We start from the raw sequence: 26,175 nt of genomic DNA, 5'->3' as shown, positions 1-26,175 counted from the left end.
CCGACGATATCATCAGGGTTGTTTGAACCGTTTCTGGATCTTCATCTATTGTAGGAATTAAAAGTCAGGATCTCAGCCTCTGGTGCCTCGATTTGACCATTCTTTTTCAAAACTTGTCTCTCTCAAGTCCACTAACTTGAGGGGAGAGCAATGTTAAATTAAAAAAAAAATAAAAAAATAAAAATAAAAAAAATGTTGCTTTGGTGTATATAGCTGGAATTCTGCTTGTCCGAAGTTGCACATAAACACTTCTGCGAACCTAAGCTTGGAAGGGTGTGACGTGTACATTTCCTAAATGTCAGCAAACGTTATGCAGACCTGCGAGTCAAGCAAGTTGATTGGTTGATTTAACTCTGGTCAGTAGGCAGGTATGAAACGGAGACGAAAAGGAAAAAGGAAATGTTATACTAGTTGTACGCAACATAACAGAGTAGAAGCCTCTTTCTAGACCCTTAAACATTCGCTCTGATAGGAATCCGCCTTACACGAGGCAGGGATAAAACTCTCACCGTATGTAGCCTCTATAGAGAGCAAATAATGGACCAAAATGCACTGCAGCTGCAAGGAAGGCTGAATGAGTAAGGAGCTCAGTTGTGAAAACAGAAGCAAAAAAACTAACTACCTTGCAGTTTGTATGTATTTGGACTGTGAAACATTATCTATTGTGTTGGCTCTGCACTCAAACACATTGGCTGTGGAATGAAACTGTAACTATGGAGGTAAAAATGCAGACTTTCAGCTTTCTGAGTGTCCCACAGCGAAAGGTCACTGAAAGACCTTGGAAATGTAGGAGATCCTTAATGTAAGAACAAGCCAATAAGGCATTTTTTAAATAACCTTCATTAGCCTATCAACAACAGGAGAAGAACAGCAACATTATTCTTAAAATGTTCATTTTAATAAGGTGCTGGAAATATTCAACAGTCACATTTGCTCTTTTTCCTTCCCACAGAACAAGGACATTTATAACCCAAAGCCCAGGAACTGCAGAGTGTTAGCTGCAGAACAGAAGAACATGACCTTTAACTACATATACAGACAAAATAGTCACAGTGAGAAGAGAGGGAGACCGAACGCACTGCACTGGGCAATTAAGGCAACACGTCAAAAGGTAAAAGACATCCTTTTCTGTACAAGGAGAATAAAAAGTAAAAAAAAACAAGCACCAGGAAACACATTAAAGAGCCTCCTCAAAACCCACAGAAAATCACATTAAAATACTTCTTATAACTGCTGTCCAGGACAAAGACACGAAAAGAAGTCACGGACAAGTTAGAGAAAAAGTTTGTCTGTAAGTGACAGATGTTTTTCATTTGCCTTGATGTGTCTCTTTGTGGTTATGTCCCTCTAGATTTGGACCTGGTTTTTGTCACAGCTCCAGTCACGGAATCCATGAAAATGGCAACTCCTTTTTCTGTTTACCTTTTTTGTCAGCAGACTCCCAGTGGGGGCAGAGACACCTGCTGGTGCTTCGGAGGATGAGCAATTACAGCACAACGTAATCCTCATGTCTGTATAATAAAATAATCTCCCTAAGTGTGCCTCAGCTGTGGTTGAAATCATTACCAAACATCCTGTTTCTGTGAAACTTAGTGTTAACGGTGTTAGTGTAGAGTCATTTCCAATAAATAGTGGCAGGCTGCTGAGGAAAACAGATGTAAAAAACTGTAAAAAAAAAAAAAAAAAAAAACAACAAATTAAATTATTCAGTTTGGTTAAAAAGCAAATCTCCAACAAACTGACACTATTAACCATAAATTGGCTGAAAAACTTCTGAAACGTGACAGTTCAGATCGCTCAGCTTCTTCCACGTGGACAGTTCATCGGTGGGAAAAAAAAGCGCAGGCTTATCGAAATCCAAGCCCACGTCTCCAGCCGGCATCCAATGTCAATCTAGATCATTTTTGCATAATATTTGTCTTGAGAGGGTGATAAAACATAATACAGGAGGTGGGATCACAGGTCACTTAACAGTGTTGGGCCAGTCACAGCTTGCAGTTTGGAGCAGCAGTAAACCACCAGGAGGTCCCTCGTTTATCCCCAACTCAGCACAGCCAGGCCTGCTGATTGGCTGATGAAGCTGTCCCGTTGTCATCCTCCATTTCCTTGTGAGGGGACAACACCTGATGCTGACCTGGAGTCAGCGAATTCCAGGTTTGTAAGCTCTGAGACAGCGTCCAGTTTATTTTAGAGATGATCAAGGAAGGTGAACAGAGCAGCCACACGGGGGCGACACTGAGAACTACTTTAAATATTGTAACATCTGTAAACAACAACTACTAACAGTCCGTCATGCCGTGCGTGGTTAAAAAAATAAAATAAAATAAACCGTTCACAAACGTTTGCTTACATACAAACATAGAGTGACATATAAAAACAGGTAAAGATGTGTTAGACAGTCATATGGCATTGAGTCGATCACGTATAAAGAGTAAACACTGATGTAGAATCGCATTGTGGTTCTTCTCAGCAGCCATACAACAACAATCCATCACCACCGTCACCAATATATATATATTTACATCCTAAAAATCTTACATCTTAAAAGAGTGTCGGCGTTCCACTTTCCCTTCGTCTCCCCTTTCTCCTCTCCTTTGTGCAAGAATATTTGTTCAGTCCCTTGTTGTTACGTTGTGTTGTTTTCGTGTTCTGTGGTGTCACACGGAGACGAAGACGTCCAGGTAGAGGCGGTCGTAAGACTCCCTGAAGAACAGTATGAGGACGAGGCTGAAGAGACAGGAGCCTGTGAGGCACCAGTTGAGCCATGACAGCTCTGGATGAGGCAGAAAGAGAGAGAGAGAGAAGAGGAGACATGTTTGGGGTTAGGTATTAAGCGCTCTGCTTCAGCTCGTATCCAGAATGTTACACATTAGGTGGGCACTTTGGGAGTTTTTTTTATTAACTGCACATTTGTTTGCATGTTTTTCCAACTCTTTCAGCTTTTTTTTCCTGGTCTTTTCTTCTTTTTACAAATAAAATAAATGTACAGTATTTGGACAGCCCTATTTATTTGGTTCTACTTTTGTGTACTTTGTGGTCTGGGGCGTGTTTTCATAATTGGAGCTAGACCTCTTAGTTCCAAATGCAGTTCTTAATACACATAATAGTTTGCTTCTAATTTTGAGGCAACATGACAATGCCCCCGTGCACGGAATCAGGTCCATACAGAAATGGTTTTCCCAGTTGGGTGTGGAGGAACTTGACTCGCCGGCAAAGAGCCCCGAGCTCAACTCCATCCAACACCTCAGGGATGAACTGGAACGCCTACTGCAACCCGAGCCTTATCGCCCAACATCGATGTTGGACCTCGCTAATGCACTAGAGGCTGAATAGGAGGAAATTGCTGCAGCCAGGTCCCAAAATCGGGTAGAAAGCCTGAAACCATAAAACGGGAGGCTTTTAGCAGCAAATAATGCCCATTGTTTTTGGAATGACATGTTCAACAGTCACATGGCTGTTCTGGGGTGTCCATTTACTTCTGGTCATTAAGTGCACACCTAATTATAGATGTGTAGAGGTGAATATTAAGTAAAAATCAAAAAACATGTAATGACAGTACATGTATACATAACATTCTTTGTAGCGTAAACAGACCCATAATAAAATTAAATAAATTATTCGGCAGGGGAAATCATTGTGGGTGAAAAAAAAACAAAAAACAAAGCAAAACAAAAACCATTACATTGGCTCAAAATCTGAACAGAAAATGACCAACGACTTCAACCCTGCCTCAGCACTAAGCCACAGACCACAACATGGGACCATTTGTTCCTTCGTAATGAAAGGACATATGAGTCACCGTCATACGTCCAGAAACCTAATGAGAGTTAGTATGAAGCGACATTGAATAATTTATGAGTATCATATAGGACTAATGGCTAATCAATAGGAACTCCTGACATACCATATAGGAAATAACAACAGCCTCCTGAGCTGTCTTTCATAATAATTTTGAATAATTCAATGATACTGGCAGTGTTCCCCATTATCATTGACCTACACTTGAACCTAAACATGGTGCAGAATGAGGCGTTCTATTTTCTCAGCTCTGTTCAAGCTCCATTAACCACAGGAGAGGGGCCCTGGCTGTCTGCAATAAAGCAGAATCTGGAGGGCAGACGGGAAGTTCGAAACTGCACTGAACCATTGGTGTCTTGACTCATCAGCACACAGACAACCTCTTCTTCTTTTCAGCCTCTGCGATGCACGCACTCAGATTCTAGCCATGCACGCCTGCACGAACACTGACACAAGCATTAAGCCTGGACAGTACCCAAATCGATAAAACCCGGCAGCAGATAGGTGTTTGAGGTGCTTTGTCCTGACAGAGTCGTCAAGCGGAATCCACGCCGCTTGGCGAGGGCCAACTTCTCAGCAAGGACGGAGAATGTGGTGGCAGCAGGCAGCTGCTGGGTTCTTGATAACGAACCAGACTAAATATAGAGAAATCAGGTCAAATAGCAGAGACTCGGGGGGGCCCTGCCGGCACAATGTGTTTCAACGCAAACCGGCTCCACTGCAACTCCAGTCCACCGGCTTTTCACAATATCGCCAATCAGCTGCCCTGGCCCCAAAGAGAGTACCAGATCGTTGCCTGAAGAGACTGGTGCTTGGACTGCACGATGCAGCCTGTTTGTGGTAACTTATGAGCGCTGGGTCCAAGGCGCAAACCTCTGCTTTCATCTTCACACCTCTTACCCCACGTTATTTCTCCTCATAGTAGAAGTGAGGCATCGACAACACAAAGGATAAAATTGGAGAGGTGGAGAAGGGGCTCGAGAGTGGAGGGAGGTTGGGGATTGGGTGAGGGTGTTTGCAGCGGGGTGTCAAGACTCCTGAAGCAGCCTCATTAATCAGGAGTGTGTGAGCCGGACAGGGGGAGACCTGGTGTGGAGATGGGTTAATGGAGTTGTGTTTATCTGACCTATAGTCTCCGCCTAACTCTGTCTCATTTTCTCACATGTACACCCAGACAAATACTAGTTCATTTCAAGTTAGAGACACACAGTCTGTTTGTGTGTGTGCGTTTGGTCCTACAGTCTTAAAAGAATGCTAATGTGGTGCTGGGTAATTCATTCAGGTGATGTGGTAAAAATGGACTGGGAGCTCAACTGCTCCCTACTGATCTCTAAGGACACGCCTGCAGCAAAGTTTGGAGGAAATACGGTAAAAGTTTGGCTGAATGGAGGAGGAGAGGGGATGAAGGGAGATGATTAGAGCAACTCAGATAAAAGGAAAAAGAGAAGAGTTCTCTTTTTTTCCCCACTTGTTTTAATTCATTTGATGATTAGACTTTTACACTGATTGTTGAAGCAGTTTATGGAGTCGTTTAAATGGCTGATAATTAAGTTGCTGAAGGGGAAGGGAGTGATGATGGCAAATATTGTTATGCAGTATTTCCCAAAGAGCTGGTGGGCTATCTTTCCTCTGGTATTTTCAGTCTTTTTGTCCTTCCTTTACCTCCATCTTACCTAGCTTTTGCACTGTGGTCCTTACAGCGGTGGCATGGCAAGTTTTGAGAATTAATTATCAGCTCTGTAGATTCACAAGGGGGAGACTTTTCATACAGTGCGGTCAAAAGAGAAGCATGAAATTTATTACTTCAACTATAAATCTGTAACTACAACCTTCCAAACTTTTATGTTCTATTCCAGTCGAAAGGGTGGTGTGCGGTGTTGTACATAATCTTTACCATGAAGACCCACAGGAGGTCAACTGTGCAACATTTCCTCCGCCACCTGTCCCTCCTCCCGTTGGCTGCGTCGACATTAACAACCTAGCGAGTAGCTTGCTCAGTAGAAAACACTACGTAAATAAAGCAACCTACGATACTCTCCAACAATTTACACGACATAGTTCCAAGTAACGCTTCACGTCACACCGCAGCATCACTTTTTCTTACTTTGCTAGTTTTGTTGTCAAATCGCTGCAGAGCCCCTTGACAAATTCTGCCCCTGCTTTCATTAAGTGAAAATTGTTCAACTTTTGAACCGTCCTTTTTTCGTATCGATGGTTAGTCCCGTGTCACCTGGAATCCCACGATGCCCTTCCTCGCGCGACAAAGCAAATGAACAGGGGCGAACTTTGCCCTGCATCACAACACGTTCGGTGTGTCTTCACAATTAGAGCTGAAGAAGTTTTGTTTTTTCTTTTAAATCCATAATTTAGGTTGCAAAAAACATGCTAAGATGCTGACTGTCAATGCGTTGTGACATGCGCAAAAATATTGACAAAAACAACTGTTACAAAAAAAACCGAGGTCAGAGGTAGGTGATGATGGCGGAGGATGTCGAGCGATTCACCCTGCTGTGCTAAGCTTTAACTGAACCATAACAACTGGACATCAGCAACAACTGACAATTCGAAAGGTCGCGACCTACAGCAGGATCACTGCGACTGCGCGACCGCCTCCAGTGGACATGTGTGAGCATCGGACCGTTCATCACATTAACAGCTTATCACTGTATCCGTCACTGTCAGCAGAACGGTGCTGAGGATGAAGACAGAGACTGGGGTCGACGGGCATCTTATGGCCTTAATCAGTCTTAATTGAGGTCAATGCATCGCTATAATTAATGCGGCTCAGTTCTCCTTTTACGACTGCGGCCTTTGTTTGAGAAGACTGGGGTCCCACTCGAAGATACATAGACAAGCGTAGTGTTAAGAACAAGATGATCCATCACAAAATGACCCCTTCCTCATTATGATGCATACGGAAATATTTATTGTAGACTGACAAGTTGGTGAGTATGCCTATAATAGCCAGATTAAAGTGTGCAATTAATTTGTCGCTCTTCATTTAGTCTGTCAGTGTTGTCTCTCAGTCATGATTCAAAACTGAAAAACGCTTTCATTCTCCCAGGAGCGACTGAGTTCTACGAAGAAAGGCTGTTTGTTTTCTTTTTAAACACCTCCACAGTCTTTAATGGGGGATTGAAAAAAGTTAGTCTGTAAAGGCATTTTCACTTCAGACAAGAATGCAAAGTTTAGCAGAAAAGGGAAAAAAAAGTTTTTGGGGCTAAACAACTACAGCAATTATTTCTCTGTGCTGAATAATATCTGCTTCCCCCAATGCAGGAGAGACTAACGACTCACAGCTGAACAGAAACTCAACCATCCCTCCCCTGCCTCTTCCTCCTCTACTCCTCCTCCTCCTCCTCCTCCTCTTCTTCTTCCCCCACAAAATCTTTGAGGCTCTTTGGCTCCACAGTACCTACCTGCTGCTTTGTATTGCACCCGATGCTTCACGCTAAATGACACAAACACACAGTGGATGAAATTGAAGAAGAGCGACAAGCGTAGATATATGGCCCAGAGGCTCCATTCATGTTTCTGAGTCACGTGGTTTAGAGACTTTGGAGATTTTTAAAACACGAAAACAGAGTCAAGAGGCCAGTTAGGGCTCACTGAACCAAGACCAGGCTCTCGTGGATATTAAAATGGACAAAGAGCTAAATTCATGAACGTCTCTCCGCTCGCGGGGAAAAGGAGCCATAATTCAGAATGCATAACGAGGCGATGGGCAGCCAAAAGGAAAACCCTAAAATGAACTATAAACTGGAAATGGATGGAAATCTTTAAAGGCTCAAGTTGCAGATTTTCAATAACAAGAGTTGAAAGGGTTTCGAAAAGACGGGGCTCATGCAGAATTTATCAGTTTTGAAGTCTGCATATTATTCGCCACATCCATTATAGGACAACAGAGAGGAAATTAGAGTAATGAAACAGCCCACTAGAATTCTTCTGGGGGGAATTTACATAATAATTGAATTAATCTTGCAGGAGTGATCAGAGGAACGGAACACAGCTGATTTCCAAACAGAACAGGAAACACGCACTTCTTCACTGCACTTCCCTTACTACAGTGGCTGGACGATATCAGGGTTTTAACATCTCAGTCAATTTTTAGACTAGACATGGGTGAAAAAAAATAAAAATAAAAATCTGTCTTCTACTACAGCATACGTTACTTTATACCATGACAGCAATGCATACAGTATCACTATCCGGTATAGTTAATTTTCATTCTGACATTTTCTTTTTACTGGGAGATACTGACAAACTAAAATGTTTTAAAACAAATACCCTGAATAGTGAATATATATTGATAAAATATGGGGATGACATATTGATCGAAACTGGATTTTTGAGGCCGACACTGATATTGATCTTTGAGAGTTAAACATCTGGCAAGAATATATTAGTCGAAATTCGTTCTTTTTTTATTCAAACATAAAAAAATTACATAAAGGGCTTTGATTAATTCGTTTATTAACGAATTCCAAAGATATGCACGAAGAGGGACATTGTAGAGATGAAAAAAAAATTGCTCTCCGATGGACAAATTATATAATGGAGATGTTGTTTCTAAATTTCCTCAAAAATCTCTTTGGCATCCCTGTACTGCTTTTTTTTTTTTTTTAATAAATCAAGTGACATATACGCTGATACCAATACATCTGTGGTAAACTAAACCTGGCTAAACCTGGCTAAACCCGGCTAAATTGACCATGTCATTTGAGCTCCGGTGACGATCACTACGGTACTTAAAGAAGCGCAGTGCAAGTATGGGGACCAAACAGGTACAACCATTTATTGGTCGCTGTATTGAGAACAGTGCCATAGAGATCTATGGTTGTCAAAAATCTGTCAAAACACATCGGTGAGCCAGAGTGTTGCACTGGGCAACACGTTCCTTCATTACCATGAACATTAACATGTAACAGTAACATTTGTTAAAAACTATAGTGGCCAGCCGTTTTATGAAATTATCAAACCTTTTTTTTTTTTAAAAAGGCAACTATATATCTCTCACCTGTTTTTCCAGATTTTAATCTTCAATAGGAATGACTGGCCTTTAAAATGCTACAGTCAGGTTAAGGATGTTGGGAAGTGTTGCGATACGTACGAATTGTTGGTTTTGGTGTTTTCATAGGATTTTCTCCCACTTCCAAAAATACAGAATAATGCCAGCCATACCCATAAATATATCCCACTGTTATAATAACTGAATGCCACCGGATACTGAACCTTACATCATGATATCCATGTTTCACTGGTTTATTACCCAGCTCTGATCTGCAAACAGTGGTTGGTTACCTGCCAGTGTGGCAGGAACAGGAGACTTCAACAACTTGGTACCTAGAGACACTTTGTGTTAGCAGATGGTTGGAAAAGTATGTGGCAATGTACCACTCAGGTAGTTAGTTACCTGCGAGCTCACGTGTACAATGCCTGCCTGCCTGCCTGCCTGCCTGCAGCAGTGTGAACTTTCTGACAAGAGAGCTTCAATCCATCGTAATCTATTAGTTGACTTCAGGGTGGGAAATGAAGAAAGGAGACGTAAAAACCTCCTTCATCTCAGCTTGATCTTCTCCACAGCTGTCACAAGGAAGCTCTCAGGATCCATCTCAGCACATCAAATGCCCTTTGGCTCACCCAAACACGCATGCACACGCACACACAAGTGCTGGTATCTGCACTCAAAAACAACAGAGGAGCAGCAACGCACCAGGTGCGCAGTTGTACTGGAAACATGCAACAGATTGAGATGCATGCAGACACACCTTCAACCACACCAAGCAGGCTATCATTCAGAACTGCAGGGAGAAGTGTCTGGCTGAGGATATGTCACGTATTTTTTATGAGTTCCACTCTTGTGATTGTGTGTGTGTGTGTGTGTGTGTTCCCTGCAGCTGCTCTATCTACCCAAAGCTCTGTCTATCCACACTTGGTATATTGCTGTCAAATCTATGATATATCACCATACGGACATACTACTGGCTCAGATAATTTAAAATACATTACCTGTCATCTGGATCCCAATTTATGTTTGGGATCCAAATTTACAGTTTTACATTATCCTTTAACTACTCTTGTTTTTACCGTGAAAATAATTAAACCAAACTTAAACAAATTCACTCAACATCCCTCCAGCTTCGTTCTTAACCCTTCACACTCCACCTGTAAAACATACCGAGCAAATCCTGCATCTGCATTGTGTTTCAGCCCAGCGGCCGTACTACAGTTTTACTACTACAATTTTAAATTCCTGGGAGCAACTTAACCTCCTAAAACAAATAATCCCAATATTATCTTAAACATACTTCTGCTCTCATAAGCTTCACTCTCAGAAATATTAGTTTGCAGATGTATAAAACTACAAAAAAAGAGCAGAAACGATTAGTTGAGTAATCAATATGTTAATCAGCAAATCCACAACATCTGTGTTTGTCAGGCAAAAAAAAAGCTATTTGCAGATGTTAGCCTTTGCTCTGGGAACTTTAGATGGGCCTTTTTTTTTATTATTTTCTGACAATTTATTGGTCAAACTATTAATCATTTAATCACAAATATGATCAACAGATTAGTCCACAATGAAAATAATAATTAGTTGCAGCCTTGATATCTTCCCATGCTGGGGTACATGTCATGTGAATGTTAGACTTCCTGTTCTTGACAATGCGAGCTGCTTTCTTGCCCTGGCTGTCGTACTTGTTAGAATCATATCCAGCTACAATGGCAGGACAACCCAGAGGGCACCATAAAGAAACAGTTGTCAGGCAGCAGCTCGTAGTAGCCTCATAGCAATCGGAGGGATTTGGCAGAGGAGGAGGATGAAACTAATGAATATTTACGAGGGTCTGAAACTCAAACAAATAAAAGGTAGAAGTAGTATGTTTGTGTCAGAGATGGATCCGTCTTTCCAGCTGATTGCTGCTGTAATGTAGCCAAACTTGCAGGGAAGAATGAAATGACGACTGAAACCAAAGACAGGACACACACACACACACACACACACACACACACACACACACACACACACACACACACACAGACGCAGACACACACAGAGTTGCTTAGATGGATGACTGAGCTTGGTTTACTTATGAATTCACTTTTTTCCTGTGAAAGCAGCAGAGGCAGAAGAGATCCAGATGAAATGCCGTCCTCTCTGCTGTGGCCCTAAATTATTATATCAAACTCTGTCGGGCAGCCAACTCAAAGATAAATCTGAGGTTAAATTACAATAGGAAGGTTTTCTTTCTTTGTGCTGAATTCATCATTTTCACTGGAACCTAATTTCTCCACTGTCTACCTTTTATCGACTGCATCTACAGGGCTTCAAATGGATTTTTGAAAACAATGGAGCCTGTGGCTTTTGGAAGGCGAGCGACACCTGCAGGGGGAAAGAAAGCCTCCGAATGAGGCACATTTAGACGTTTTCCACTGACCAAAAAAAAAGAAAAGAAAAAAGAAATAACAAAAGAAATATTTAAGTACTGTTATCATAACCACATGACACGCAATAGGGCGCGACACTTATGGGTGCAGAAAATGAATGAATGAATGAATGCATTTATATTTTTCTAAATATTAATACAGCAGTGGGGATTTCATCACATAATGTTTCCCTGTTTGTACACATGCAGTACTCCTGTCTTACCTTTACTGTAAAAGGTGAGAAAGAAAAGGAGCAGGCCTGTGACCAGGTTCCCCAGGAAAGTGACCACTCCACAGGTGATGCCTTCAGGGACTGGGTACACTGTCTCGATGAAGAGCTCGAAGAATATTGGCACGCTGCTGTTGATAAAAATGCCCACCAGGATGCAAGAAGTGTACAGGATGGCTGTGAAAGGGCAAAAGAAACAGTAGAGCAACAATAAGTTACAGTTTAACGGGGAACTTTGATGTAATTGGGCATCAAATCCCATCTGAGCAAGTGTTTAAATTAAAGATCTCATACTAGTCAAGTTTATGGAACAGCACTGGTGATTTATACCACCTATTAAAGCGTCCTACTGTGCCATTTGTTCTCAACAGCACCGAGATTTACGACGAGCCCTCATCCTGAAACATCTCATTTAGAATGCCACCCCTTAAGGTGGCAATTTACTAGAAGCAAAACCAAAATACTGTAGTTGTTTTGATGGAAAATGGCCAGTTTGCAACCCAAAACATGTCACATTTCCCCCAAGTCCCCCTTCACCTGGTGTGCAGTGTCACACAGTTAGTTGAATCTGTCAGGGTTTGCGTGTATCCGGCTTACTTCCTTTGTTTATATCACATTTCTATTTCATATGCTGAATTTTAGAAAGGATTAGTTTGAGGCTGTAGGTGCTCAAATTGGTAGAGGATGAGTGCACATACAGTACATGTACCATCCAGCCCTAGTTACTTCAGTATCAGTAACAATGACAAAACAGTCCTTTTTCGATACCTTACTCAGACAAATAGAAACATTTTTTTCCATAAAGGTCTTTTTTTTTTTAAATGTATCACAAAAGGCCAAACATCCTAAATGTTAAATGTTGTTTAAAAACAAGTAAGTGTACAAGAACGTTACCTGAATAAAATACAGTGTAAAATTGGCAAAACATTTATTTAAACGGTAACATTTAGATCAAAGAATGTGTAATGAAGGTTACAAGTCTGATCAGGCAGGTTTTGGTACTTGGCACTTTTTGATACTCGGAGCTATGGACACATTTTTGTCACCACCTAGAAAGTATTTAGGTTTGATTCCCAGACCTATTTGTAACACTCCATAAGGAGCATGGCATGTAGTGTCATCAGAAGGCTTTGATGGCACTGTGACGGCAATTCAATTGGAATTTGTTTTTGGTAATATATTGTCGTTTTTAGTTTACTTGCACACGCTCAGCATTAAGATCCAACTCATTTAATTGATTCTACAAAATACCAAAATCAAATTTCTTTTTTTTTTTTTTTGTTGTTGTCCACATAGGAAACTGCTTGTCTCATTCGCTCCTCAGGCATAACTAGAATGTTGCTGGTTTAAATTTTTTTCAATTTTTAATTTAAAAGCATGATGTGCTGACAGGCTCAATCTATTTCCCACTATTAACCCCTGTGGAGGTCGTCTTTCGCAGAGCTGTGTGTCAAACGATCGTCCAGTATGTTTGGCCATCTCAGGGTTTAGTCTCAGCTGCAGTCCTCTGGCCGGGGCCAAAAGTAAAATGTCTGAACATGTAGTAGAGCGGATGCACAGAGAGATTAAGCCATCACCTCTGGAGCATCACGGCACCCTCCATCTCCCTTATCACAGCAGATTGGTCCAAACGAGCTCCCCATTAGCCTGCCCGTCCCTTTAATCCCAGTGCCTCTGAGGGCCCTCACGTGCCCGTCTGCCTGCCTGCCCGTGACGAGGAACCCAAGCGGCACTCATGCAGCAATCAAAGGCAGCCTCCTCCCCCGCTTGTCTTTATTCAACCCTAATGAAGCACCCATATCGAACCCTTAACAGCGCCTCAACTTTTCCTCTCACGTTACTGAATTAGGCTATCTACCGCCAGTTCCCAGAAGGCAGTAGGAGATCCCTTGAAGGAAGGACACATGAGGTGAGCACAGCAGCAGAGGAACATGGGATGAACCTCATTGGCCTGAATAGAAGACAGTATTTTTTCTAGAAATTATGTCCTACTACAATAAAGGATTAGACAGTCATGCATTTAGGGCTACAAATAATAATTGTAATAACCATCATAAAAATGTAATATTCATTATTGTTTAATCTGCAGATTATTTTCTTGATTAATTATTTAATCTTTTGGTAGGTAAAATATCAGACAATAGTGAAATATGCCCACCACAGTTTCTTAAAGCTCAATCTGATTTCATCAAATTTCTTGATTTGTCCGACCAACAGTCCTAAACCCCAGGTGTTCAGTGAGCCCAGTTTTACCTACAGCCGTTTTCTGATGGCTCGTAAAGTGTGTAACGTGTTAAACTGAGGAATCAGAATAATCTGTCAAGTGGCAAAGAATAAATAATGTCAAGGAATCTCATGTTAGAAGATGGAGGGCCAGAAAAAAAAAAGAAACACTATGTATTTTGGACATTCTTGCATGTCATTCCCAATCACTCTGCCCTCATTTCCTATCATCTCTCTACCGTCAGCTTTGTAGCAAAGGCTTACAATGCTCCCCAAAGGCAGAAGAAGAAATGTACATCACACAGACCCTTGCTGCTATGTTGACACAGCATGGATAATTTGTCAGTTGTTCACAGAAACTGCAGATTACACTGAGCTCCGTGTGTGATACCGACCATCCCACACTGGGATGATGTGGTGGTTTTGGCAGATTTTTTTTGCAGTATCACGCAACCCTCTTGTATGATATTGCCAGGTGGACGAACAAGGTTGGAGCCCGGCTGCTGCAAACTGCCAGTGTCTCGGATAGGAAGACATGAGACAGAAAGAGAGGAACGCCAAGGCTTGGGGAGTGATGATGGATGATGATGAAAATCAGTGGCTTTGAACGACATGCTGGTATGCTTATTGGTTTGGCTTAGGGAAAGGCAGCTCAGTCCACTAATGTCCCTAATGGTTTTATCACTGACATCCACTAATGGATTGGTTCTGCTGAATATATACCAAGTAAACGGTGCAGTCTGTAAGTATTTGGCAAGTGAGAGTATCTTTTTTTTTAATATTTTTGGCTCTGAGCTCCAACACTTGAGATGAATCAGTACCTATAAAGTTTAATACATGGTGGTGACTTTAAGATTTCAGGGGGTTTGAAGGTGTTTACATTTATACCTGTGAAGACTATATGAAACTTTGCAGCAGGACAACGATCCAAAACATACAGACAAGGCAACCAGCGAGTTTTTAGGGCCAAATAGTGGAAATGTTCTTGAGTGTACAAGTTAATCCCATGAACTCGATCAAACTGATCACGTGTTTTGTTTGCAGAGGACCACACTGAGGGTAAAAAGGCCCTTAAACAAGCAAGAAGTGAAGTTTGGTGCACTACAGGCACGACAGAGCATTATTACGAACGATAGATGTCCGCTGATATCTGTGGGTTGTAGACTTCAGACAGTTATTGACTGCAAATAAATTTCAACCACATTTGAGACTACAACCGGTTCATGGAGCAATGCTTTGATGGGAAGACCAGTTAAGTTTGTATCTAACATGTCTCGAAATGAAACAATGCGCCGGCTATCCAAATATTTTATGGAGGAAGGAACTGCACTGAAAAAGTGTGTTAGACCCCAAAGATACACACAATGCGTTTTGGTAACAAACACTGAATGTAAACTGTGTTTGTACCTTTGAATATTGTGATTTTATTTTTATTTTGTGTTTAACTTTTGGTTCCTTAAAATTGGGGGACTGCGTATAAAAACGGCTAAAATTCTTACATTGATCATTTGTTATGGAATTCCCTCAAATTAAAGCTGAGCGTCAGCCTTTAAATCTTATAATCACTGTCATTGTACAGAATACAATAAAATTAGCAACGCTACTCCTGATTTGTGCATCAAAGAACAGAGGGAAACAAAACAACCACGGCAAAACAACCACAGCCAAAAACACAGGTTCTAAAATAATAGGTCAAATAAATAAATAAATGTAAATACCATATTGGAACAAATGTAATTTTTGTACTAGATCCAGTAGATATTGCCTTAGAAAGACAGTCATCATATTGCACGTAAGGGGCCACTGTCTTTCTTGGGCAAAATCTACTTGTTGGCCTTGGTTGTTTTGTTTGCTGAGGATGTTTTTACCTGCCGGTCTATATGTACTAAGCTGGAATACAGAGGAAACAGGCTTGTGGTCTGGTTCACCGCAAATCCATATAATAACTCAATGTGGATTGTCCTGCCTTTGGCAAATCTATCTGAGCAAGAGCACTGAACTGCCCACTGAATTCATTCTGGCTCGGGGTTGTATCAGAGCCTCCGAGATGCACCACCTGTGTGCAGTGTGACCTTGACAGTGATGCTGCTGCGGACCCACCTGCGGTGGAGGGGAGGTGGGTGACTCTGCTCAGACAGGTGAGTGTGAACCAGGTAGAGGCCAGTGAGGCGCCTGCAAGCATCAGCACCAGGATCAGCTTCAACATCCCCCGGATAGAGTCTGCAAACCTGAGGGTGGGTGGGACAAAGGGGGGAGAAAGGAGGACCGTCACTACATAAAAAAAAATAAAAAAAACACTGAGGCAAAGTACAATATATAAAAGATACTGCTCTCGAAAAACACCAGGACAAAAAGCAGAGAAACTTACTGAAATCAGCAGATAGTTGCTTCAGAAATAAGAGACATCGCTCATAAACACAATGAGCTGCTATGCATTTTCTCAATGTCTGCCTCGTCTGTGACTCGTGTCATAATCTATTACCGCAGACATGCATTGTTTCAGAGAAAGGCCAGATCATTTCCTTCTCCCACTTGTTTCCGAGTGTTTCAGTTGTACTCGTCATTACAGGAACAGAAACTGTTTCAAAAGTTGATTCAATTTGTCTCACCAGCTGAACAGACAGACTTGAGATGTGCATTGTATTATATTGTGGAAGACAAGTCATTCGGCCATTCTCAAACTCTCCTGGGCATCATGGTTACTTTTTGCAGCCCTTTCTAAACCCTTCATAGTTCATTAACTCTTCTCTGCTCCTCTGGGTAAGCATATGTATGGTTGTGAAAAGATTAGATGGAGCTACAGAAGCCTGTAGCAAAGACAGACACTAATTACTTTTGTTTTGTTGCTCACAGACAAGATGCTTGAGAAAAGAGGGGTGATCCTGACAATGAACTTAATGCAGGAATAAAAAGAAGCGTTGGAAACGGCTGATTAGTTCAGCTAGGTTGTGAAGTTCTGTCAGTATGCTGAGGGCCAGCAGAGGAGGGAAATCATCCTTTGGGCAGATAATGAGAACATCTCCACTCAAAATGTTCTGGGATGGCATTTTTAGATAACATTCTTGTCTCCTGGGATTTCATGAGCTGTCATTCACAGCCTTGACAAATTACCTCCACGTTAACAGGACATCCACTACTTTCTACATTCCTACCTTTGAACATCAAATCACTGGGAGAGACTTTAGAGCAGGCTAAGGGGCATAAGATGATGAACTCTGCCTTAAAGCCATCGTATTTCTGTTTTCAAGAATGAGCTGCTTGCACTGGAAAAGACAGTCTAGTCAGAGTGCCAAGCGCTCGCCACTACACAGAGATGTCTAGCTCCTCTGCCCACAGCTACACCCCTCGAATCTGCATCACCCATCTGCCACTGACTGGCTCATATCCACAACCCCTCAACCTCCCCCTGGTGCCAGAGAGGGAGGAAATCCTTAGCCTGCGCCCAGCCAAACCCTCATCTCTTTGCATAGAGGATCACATGCTACTCCCCCGTATCAATTCCAATCAATCCTCTAGGCAGAAACACCGTAAGTAGCTTATTTTGTGCACTCAACCTCTAATGGTCCCTGAGTCCACTTGATAAAGAGCTTGGTCACTGATTGCCAAAAAAAAGTCAGGTGCAATACAGTGCAATACAGTTTGAATGAAACTAATACAACTGAGAAGACTTTGGGTTTTGAAAAGCTCCAGCTTACAGCTGACCAATAGCAGAACTAAAGATCCTATCATCATAAGTATTGTGTTTTTACAGAGTAATGCTAGCGAAATTTTTTGTTTCTCTAACTGTCAACAAGTTCCACAAAGCCCAAACCCAACAGTCAATGCCAATAACAAGTGGTGCCTGTGTAGTCAAGGCCTGATATAAAGTACCTTATTCCTTTGTGCAACAGAACTCCATTCAAAACATTTCAGTGAGCCGCAATGATGCACTGGGTGAAACGTGCCCTAATTGCCATGAAAATGGCCAGTGTAGTTTATTTTGAGTCCATCCCACATACACTTAAAGAAATTACCTTTCGTAAACCGCAACTACATGTCACCTGCATTCGAAGATGTACGTACTTAGTGGAAACAGAGGGGCTTGCCACAGACATGGTGTGGAAGTCGAAATGTACTGACTTACTATGTTGGTTTTGGTCTCTTCATAGAATTTGTTGACAAGAAAAATACAGAATAACACTGAACAAGAAAAACACTTTTCACCCGTAAAGCCATTCAGAGCTCAGTTACAATACTCAGTGAGTAAAGAGGGTCATGTCATCTCATGAGGCAATGTCGGAATTAAAAGCCCACTATATCCTTTACACTCCTCTAACAGGATTTATTAGCCATAAAGATAGCATCATTTAAGTCATGTAGAGTCGGATTCGATTTTCTGGTCTCCCAGTGCCTGCGAGGTATGATGAAATATCATCAGTATGATATTATCATTTGGTCCCGCCTGTGTTTTTAGTGAGGGACATGCAGTCAATAACCAAATAGATGTAGATGGTATAATATGAAGGCCAGCATGCAATCAAAGATTGTCCCTCCTTGCAGGTAAAACAAAGTAGGCAGTAGCTGATACTTATTTGTGTTTACTCTGTCTCATCTTATTAACCTGGAGTATTGTCTGGCTCAGACCTTTGTGATGTGAAGAGAATAACGCAGTTATGTTTTCTGCAACATCCTCTTCCCTCACCCCTTCTCCCCCTCTATTCGTGGGGCTTGTAATGGGAAGATAATTAGGGACCCTTATTAGTTATTCTTTCCCTCCTCAATCTGTGAAAAAAAAAAAAAAAGTGCAGCAAACTCACTGTCATCCAATCAGCTTCTGTCTGGGCCACAGAATTAAACAGTTGCCAGATTGTTTGTCAAATGCTGCCATGACGGGTACCACAACTTGGAGCATCCACCACAACTAATTGAACCTGCTGTATTAAGCTTCCTGTGATTTGAATATCCACTGGCAAGACACAGGCAATAAAATGTTTGCAAGCAGCCAGTGTTTTTTGGCAATGGGCAACTGCTGATCCCCTAACAGATTTAGCTTTGCAGGAGTATAAGCCATTTCAAATGTGAAACTGCATTTAGAGGGGGCCCATTTTCTGCCGCCTGTGGCAAACCGTGCAAGCTGGAGGGAGAGGGAGAGCTAGTGGTATGTAATGAGTCACATCTCTACATTAAAATCTTAAAGGCTGCTGGTGGGTGTGACAAGGGACAGAGATTGTTCTCTGCTCAGTTCATTACCACAGGCTTTCCTGGGAATGTATCTAATGATGCCATGTTGCAGCAAGTTGATGAAGAAGGAGAATGAAAGAGCAGAGAAAGACAGCATTTAGTTTTAAGGGAATAGAAAGGGGAAGAAGAAATTAAAGATACAGTTTAGTTTCTTCTGTTTCTGCTGTCTTAAAACATTGCTCTAATCAAAGGACTTCAGTCAGATTGCATCTAGGGGCTCATTTCCCAGCGGATATCATGATCAAAGAGGAGATGTGAGGAAAAAAGCCATCAGCCCGGTGACTGATGATACTAAATGAGGATGTCTGCTCCCATGACCCAGGAGCAGCAGCCACAAATCACAAGAGTGTTAACACTTTAATTATGCTCTAGCTTAGCACAGCACAGCGCTTTATAACACAGATATAGGTGCACAATATCTGGGTTTATGGTTAAATGGTCACAGAAAATCTGACTTTAAAAATCTGAGATAGTAATGATGAAATAATGACATGTATAAAGTTTTGTAACTACCTTTGAAACACTAAGTGTAGTAACTTTGACTTAGATGACTGTAAAATGCAATAAGGGACCTTTTCTAATGCTGCTACCCACTGAACACAACTCAACGGCATGATCAGTAAGACGAGTTCAAACCCGACCCCTAGCAACCGTGCTCAGCACATTTCAACAGCTACACATAGAGCACATGATGTGTGGCCAATTGTGATAGCTGAATTTCCCAAAAAACCAAACAGAGAGTAATCAATCCCTCCATGGACTCAGAGTCTATGTAATCAACACCAATAATTCAACAGCTCTGTTTACATACGCTCATGTCGCGCTGCAAACAGCTTCATTGATTAACAGTGGGAGTTATGGGCTCATTTCCCTGATTACAACTTAAAGAAAACAGTGGGCCTGCCTGGAAGTGCTGATTGGGCCGCTGCCTGCGATAAACATATATCTGTCAGAGCAGGAAAGAATCCCTCGCTTTTGCAGACTCCACACTTTGTCTTTGCAGTGTGGCTCGCTATTCATCAAGGGAGGTGAAGTGGCAGGTGCATTAGCATCTATTCCCCTCACTCTATCACAGTGTCGCTGGATTCAGATCATATATTAAAAGACAGTAGATTAGATGAAGGGAGCAGGAGAGAGACAACCTTCGTTAACTCAAGTTAAACTCACTGTTCTTTACAAGAGATTTATTGGTTATTAATAAGGTTATAAACTATGGAGAGAAATTAAACTCAAACATGTGTATTACATGATCTACAAATGAGAAATAAGATTTATAAATGTGTACAACGATTTGTGCATAATTTTGGGTACTCACAAATGCGTGTTCCAATCCACACACAATTACAGAGCATTTTGAAAACATTTAAAACTATTTTACAAATGCACACATCACAACATGGATAAATATTTATATTTTAAAGACATATTTTTATCTTCAACTTCACAGATCTGATCATTGTCACTTTCGAAAAGCTTCCTGTGTACACAAATGTCTAAAAATATGTGTGACATTCTGTTGTAATTATATGCAGATTATTGCTTTCTCTCCTGTGTTTATGACTTAAGACCATCTGGAAAAAATAGGTTTTGCCAGTATAATCTTTCTAAGGTGCCTCTGTGAAAACAGATGATTTTATTTTTATTTTTTTTATTGTTTTGCCAGTTGGAAAAAAAAAAAAAAGTTTTACTGGGATAATTTTTCTTAGTTACTTTTCTTTCACCTGTGAAAAAATTTGTCAGGATTTTGTTGGGAGAAGCGTTTGTTGTTGCAATACTCATTCTGGCCACAAGAGGCTGAAGTGCACCACTACCCCAGTCTAAATAGCATTCATGTTTTCATGACTTTTAATTTCTCCATGCACTCTAAACACAGGGTACTTATATTTTTTGTTAGCAAGTTAATAAGATTATTGTCATGTCTTTTTTTTTGGCTAGAAATGCATTTTAATCGGTGAAGGCTTTCTGCCAGATAGGCTTTAGGAAGCCAGGTGAGGTAGTATGAAGAGCGACAAAGTCCGCATATCAAGCAGGTCGTGGTGGATGAATGGGTCAAATACAGGACTTTTACCCAGGAGACTGGGTTTGAATCCTGTTAGATTTTTTGACTTATTATTTTCAGTTCTTCCTTTATTTTTATTTAATGTTTAAAATTTGGATAATGGATTTTTTCCACACTGTGAATTAAAGGACTGTTGTTCAGTCCTTTTAGGAACAGGTGGTTTTGACAGTGTGTCAACCTACATGTTTGTATTAAAGTTGCATATGTGCTGGACTTTTTTTCATGTGCTTTTTTCCCTATTTGTTTCTCTTTTAACGATGCAAAGAAACTTAAAGTTGAAAACACATTTAGGTCAGTTCTTCTACTTTACCTTCAGCTTCATCTAGGCCAGAGGTTCCCAACTTTTCTGTCCCATGATCTCTTTAAAAAAAGGATTGTCTGTTTGTGACCCATCACCACACGTTGCATGAAACTATGAATTTAAAATGTGATTTTTCCTTTCCTCAGATTTTTCATCACCGACCTAAAACTGTTGTTTTAGGTTGATGTTAATGCTAATGTCGGCTGTGTATCTGGTGTATTTCCTTTATATGTGCCTCTAATAGGCCGTGCTTACCAGTGTGAACCCTCCTGCAGTTTTCCAAATAAACATGATTTTTATATGAATCATTTCAAACACTTGTCTCTGAGTCTATCCGATAGTAAACACAGAAAGTAGCCACGTGGAACTGTCATTATGCTAACTTCATAGGGATCTACATCTTAGGCAACTAGCTCAGATGTCTGGTATTCTGACCATCTTAGAAACAACTCTGCATCGAGGGCTACGTGGGTTGCACAAAGAAGGTACGCAAATGTAAATGAGGGGTTACAGCAAATGTTTATTTTCTAATTTGTTGCCTCACTGGGTCCATCAAGTTCTTACTGAGCTGGGTGGTATAAGCCTGATAATCAGACTGAATTGCCATGTTGTTTTACTTTAACGCTGAGAAAATGAGATATTTTGGGGGGGCTGGGGAGTGGCGGGGGCGGTATGGAACCAGACAAGGGTGGCACTGCATTTAGGTTTTCTTTTAAAGTTACATAATAACATGGATGAGAAGGCTGCATATAAGCTACCGAGATCCATGGAGTTTTTTTTTCAGAGATGTTAATTAGCAAGCCCATTCTGAGAAAGAAGATCTGTTACACATCAGTAGTCAAGATATACACAGGTCTTAGCAGTCTTGACTCGCTTGGGCAATCTTACCGTACAACTTCATATTCACCTTAAAACAAAATTCAGTGGTCACAAAGTGAAGCAGCGACGTATAACTTACCTGGCCATTGCCACCCCAAACACACAACCACCGACAGTCGACCAGAAACCAATCCAACCTGCATCCACCTGTGTGAAAATGAGATAAAGGGATGGTGAGTTAAAAAAAAGAAAGAAAAGAAGGTAAGAGCCAGAAGAAAAGGAGTATAGGCAGAGTAGAGAAGGGAAGGTTATTCAGTGTTCAACATGCAGTCCATGAGCAAGAAATAAGTGTCTGAAATCTGCTGAGGCCTGTCAGTCAGTCTGGTAAATTGCCAGGGAGCATTGCTATAAGAACAGCTGTGCGTGTGTGTGTGTGTGCGAGATCGTTGTCCTTTCTTATTTATCCTGATGAAGGCCAACACTTACACTTGGCCTTTAAAGTCAGGAGAAACAATGTTATGGCCAAGGGACTGCAGCAGAATCAATATGAGGCAAAGTGTAGCGTGCGCGCACGCACACACGCACACACACACACACACACACACACACACACACACACACACACACACACACACACACACACACACACACACACACACACACACACACACACACACACACACACACACACACACACACACACACACACACACACACACACACAAAACCAATCAGTGTGTGGCACCAAGGCGAGAACGTCTCCGAGTGCCAGTGAAGGTGTTTGGTTCCCATCAATCTCCCCGAGGCAATAACTCAGATTCAACCAAATTCAACCAGATGGAAGATGAGACGGCAAGGGAGCAGAATCTAAAGTAGGATCTGATGCTTTTTGCTTAATCATACTCTGCAACGACCTGTCAGGAAAGTCTATAATGAAGAAAAGTGGACTATCAAAGTTATTAAATGTAAAATGTATTCTAGCTGAATAAGTGATGAATGCCAAAATGTCATTGTATTTGATCTAAATTACACTCCTCTGAGTGTTCTGTGTGGGCCAGCCATCTGTAATGTAAAACGCTAAAAACTCGTCGGAAAGGCATGCATGCCCCGAGGTGAGGTGAACTGCACCTTCCTTAGTAAAGGACGCACATCAAAATATGTGATTCACAGACATTTTAACACCCACAACCCCTTGGCGCCTACAACTGCCGCTTATTATCCATGTAGGCTGTGCAGCACCAAAGCAAGGGTTTCTGAGGCGTGTAATGTCACATCAGTTTGTGCACCAATTTAGGAAGCTAAACACAAATTGTTTGCCAAGCCATTTCGAATCTGAGATGGAAATTACTGTGTTCCATGTGCGGGTGGAGAGTTAATTAACTGCAGTATTCTCAGTGCCTTAGAAACCTAAAAAAAGGCCAGATTTGAAGCTTAATCATGTCTGCTATATAGCAATTGTGTCAATAAGATGGAGGTGACTGGTGTTAGGGTTGGGAAAGCTAGGACTTCAGGCTCTTGACACATTAAAGGTTTTGTTTTCCTTAATTTTCTCTGTCAGTCTCCTGTTATAAGCCCTTTTGAGCCAATAATCAAAGACCTTATCCTTAGCTTTAGGTCGACATGGTATTACTACTCAAAGTCACTTCATGTAATCCCAGATAATCCACAAAACAGTCTTTAATGGCAAGTAAGTGTTCTATCTGATGGCAGAACATGCATTCTGATAAAGTTAATCAGTGCTCCAGAACTTCGCAAGTGGTTTTGTAAGGGAATAAAAACAGCAATAAAACTGAAAGAAGCAGGACACATTGAACAGCCTTCTAGTTCTGTGCATTCTAAATAGCTCGTCTCCATTAAGGGAACAATTACATAGAGTATAACTGATGATCACAGTATGGTACCTGTTTCCCGAGTCATACTCATCATGATAATGCTAAACTCTGTGCTCAATCCTTCTCACTGCAGGTCTAGTACATTTCCTCCCTCAGAGCTCACACAGCGGACTTTCAAGCCCCAGGAATGCAGCGCTGTTACAAGATCCTATACTACCCCAATTCCACATCGGATCCAAATCAAGATTTACACACCTTAGCATTGTCAGACGGAGTTATCAACCTTGTGTGTTTGAATGGTTCTTGTCCTGGTCTTACCCTAATTCCTACCTCCCGGACTCCAGGTTTATTAACTCCTAACTCCAAGCAGCTTTTTTTTGATGTCATTAGCCGAGCATGACAGCTGTGACCATGGCAGAGGAGCTGAGAGTTGGCTTGGTGCTTCATTAGTTTGTGTCACCTGTAGTGCATGTTTCTTTTGCTTAGATGTCAATCCTGACATTTCACAACTACATTGTTTTAGCACCCTCGGTTGTGGAATGGGCACGAGTGGGTTTTTCCAGTCCAGTCTTAGAAAGTAGAGAGCAACACGTGTCTCGTTCAATCGCAATTCAACTGCTCCTGCTGCCTCACAGCAGCCATACTCACCTCTCAATCAGTCTGTGCGGCTAGCTGATAAAACAGACGACAGAAATGTCTATATCTTTGGGAGAGAACCCCGAAGAAACAGCTGAAAGAAAAATGCTTACAAAGATGGAGGGAGGGTAGAGAAGACAGGAAAGATGAAGTGAGATCTGGGAGCAGAATAAAGATAAATGACTGCATTAAGCAGAGGTAGAGCATGGTTGTCAAATGTGTGCACTTTAGAACACTGACAAGAGCATCTGATAATTACAATACAGAAGTCATTATTTGAAATGAGCATGACAACATGCAGCATCAGACCTGCTGCTGTGAGAGGGAGAAGGAGAGGGACAGGAAAGGGATGGAAAGAAAGAGACCTCCAAAAGTAGACAGAAGCCTTTAACTAGGACGGACAGTGGTAATAAACCAAGATGGCTGGAAGTTGGCACGTAGGTGGGATGCACTGCATCAGATCCTATTGTGGTCTGTGAGCACAACTGAAGGGGGCACAACAGAATGTAAGTAGTGCACTTAGGTGAAAAATGAGCTTACTTGCATCCTGCCCATTTGGAGCAGGATCTGGTCTGCACAGATATTGCTAACTGGAGGTACGCTTTTTATCATAACAGATTGACACAGGCTACACAAATAGAATAGCTTCTGCTCTAAAACGATATAGCAATTATCAGGAAAGGAAAGGAGTACCGAGGTGTTCGCGTCTGTTTGTGAGTGCACCTTCATGTAACCACTCATCTGCACCGAAATTAACAAATTATAGGAAAGCATGAGGAAATGAATAGAAAGTATGAATTTGCCCTCTTGCTATCAATTTTTTTTGTGCCTCGCCCTGAGGCTCTTACTGCATATTTTAAATTACCAGAGAAACAGTCCGAATCAGTAGAATTTTCAGGGATGAGAGAACGATAACAAAAGAGCAAGGGACCAGAGCAAAGCAAAGTGTTTGTTCCAATGCAAATGCATGGGAGTTTAGGTATAGAAAGAGGAAAAAGGTCTACATACGTAACATCTTGTGCAGCATCTCTCTGCACTGTTTTTGGATCTGATAAAGTCAACAAATTTTACAGCAGATAGGAAAACAGGTTGAGTTAAACCTATAATTTGGATCTGCAGCAGCATAGTGAGCTTAAACAAAAAGAAGATGCAGTATTTGCTGTTCCTCAGTTTTGACTTTAAGAATAAACATCTCCATGAATGAAGAACAAAGGAAATTTTCAGAACTCTTCTGTTGCATAAGAACTCCGCTATCTTACATCACGGTACCTTTTCCTTTATCTTTTAAGCACGATGTTTTGTACCCAAGGGATATCCTGTAACTTAGCTCACCTCACCGCAACAGACTTTTATTCTTAACACACTTTTTATCTCCTTAACTAGCATGGATAAAAGTAGTGCGGCAGAGAGAAAAAAAAATCCTTTGAGAACAAATGAAATCTAAGAACAATTTGGCATGCGCTCTGCTACCTCTTGACATGGGTATAAAGATAGAGGTGTGACGAGAAGTGTCTCATCCTCCACTCTCCTGTGTGCGAGCTCCTCTAAAGCAACACCTGTCTGATGATAACCTTGAAAAGATCCTCCCTTTGTCTTTCGACATACTGCTGTGTAGAGACCTGGAAGATGCTAA

At 41.4% G+C, this 26,175-nt stretch overlaps 1 protein-coding gene across 1 annotated transcript in view; it reads right to left on the bottom strand.

Annotated features, from left to right (window-relative positions):
- Nucleotides 1-896: 896 nt before the first annotated feature.
- Nucleotides 897-26,175, bottom strand: part of slc49a4 (solute carrier family 49 member 4) — a 48,480-nt gene continuing 23,201 nt past the window's right edge. Inside the window, exons 6-9 of the mRNA XM_040148248.1 lie at nt 22,214-22,281; nt 15,776-15,903; nt 11,447-11,629; nt 897-2,773 (exon numbers count right to left, since the gene is read on the bottom strand). Coding sequence (XP_040004182.1) covers nt 2,658-2,773; nt 11,447-11,629; nt 15,776-15,903; nt 22,214-22,281 — 495 coding nt within the window. The 3' untranslated portion in view covers nt 897-2,657. The remainder of the gene's footprint in view (nt 2,774-11,446; nt 11,630-15,775; nt 15,904-22,213; nt 22,282-26,175) is intronic.

Source organism: Xiphias gladius, chromosome 16 (genome assembly GCF_016859285.1).
Source record: "Xiphias gladius isolate SHS-SW01 ecotype Sanya breed wild chromosome 16, ASM1685928v1, whole genome shotgun sequence".
Taxonomy (NCBI): domain Eukaryota; kingdom Metazoa; phylum Chordata; class Actinopteri; order Istiophoriformes; family Xiphiidae; genus Xiphias; species Xiphias gladius.
Note: the sequence above shows the minus strand (reverse complement) of the source record. Positions and strands in the feature narration are given on the sequence as shown.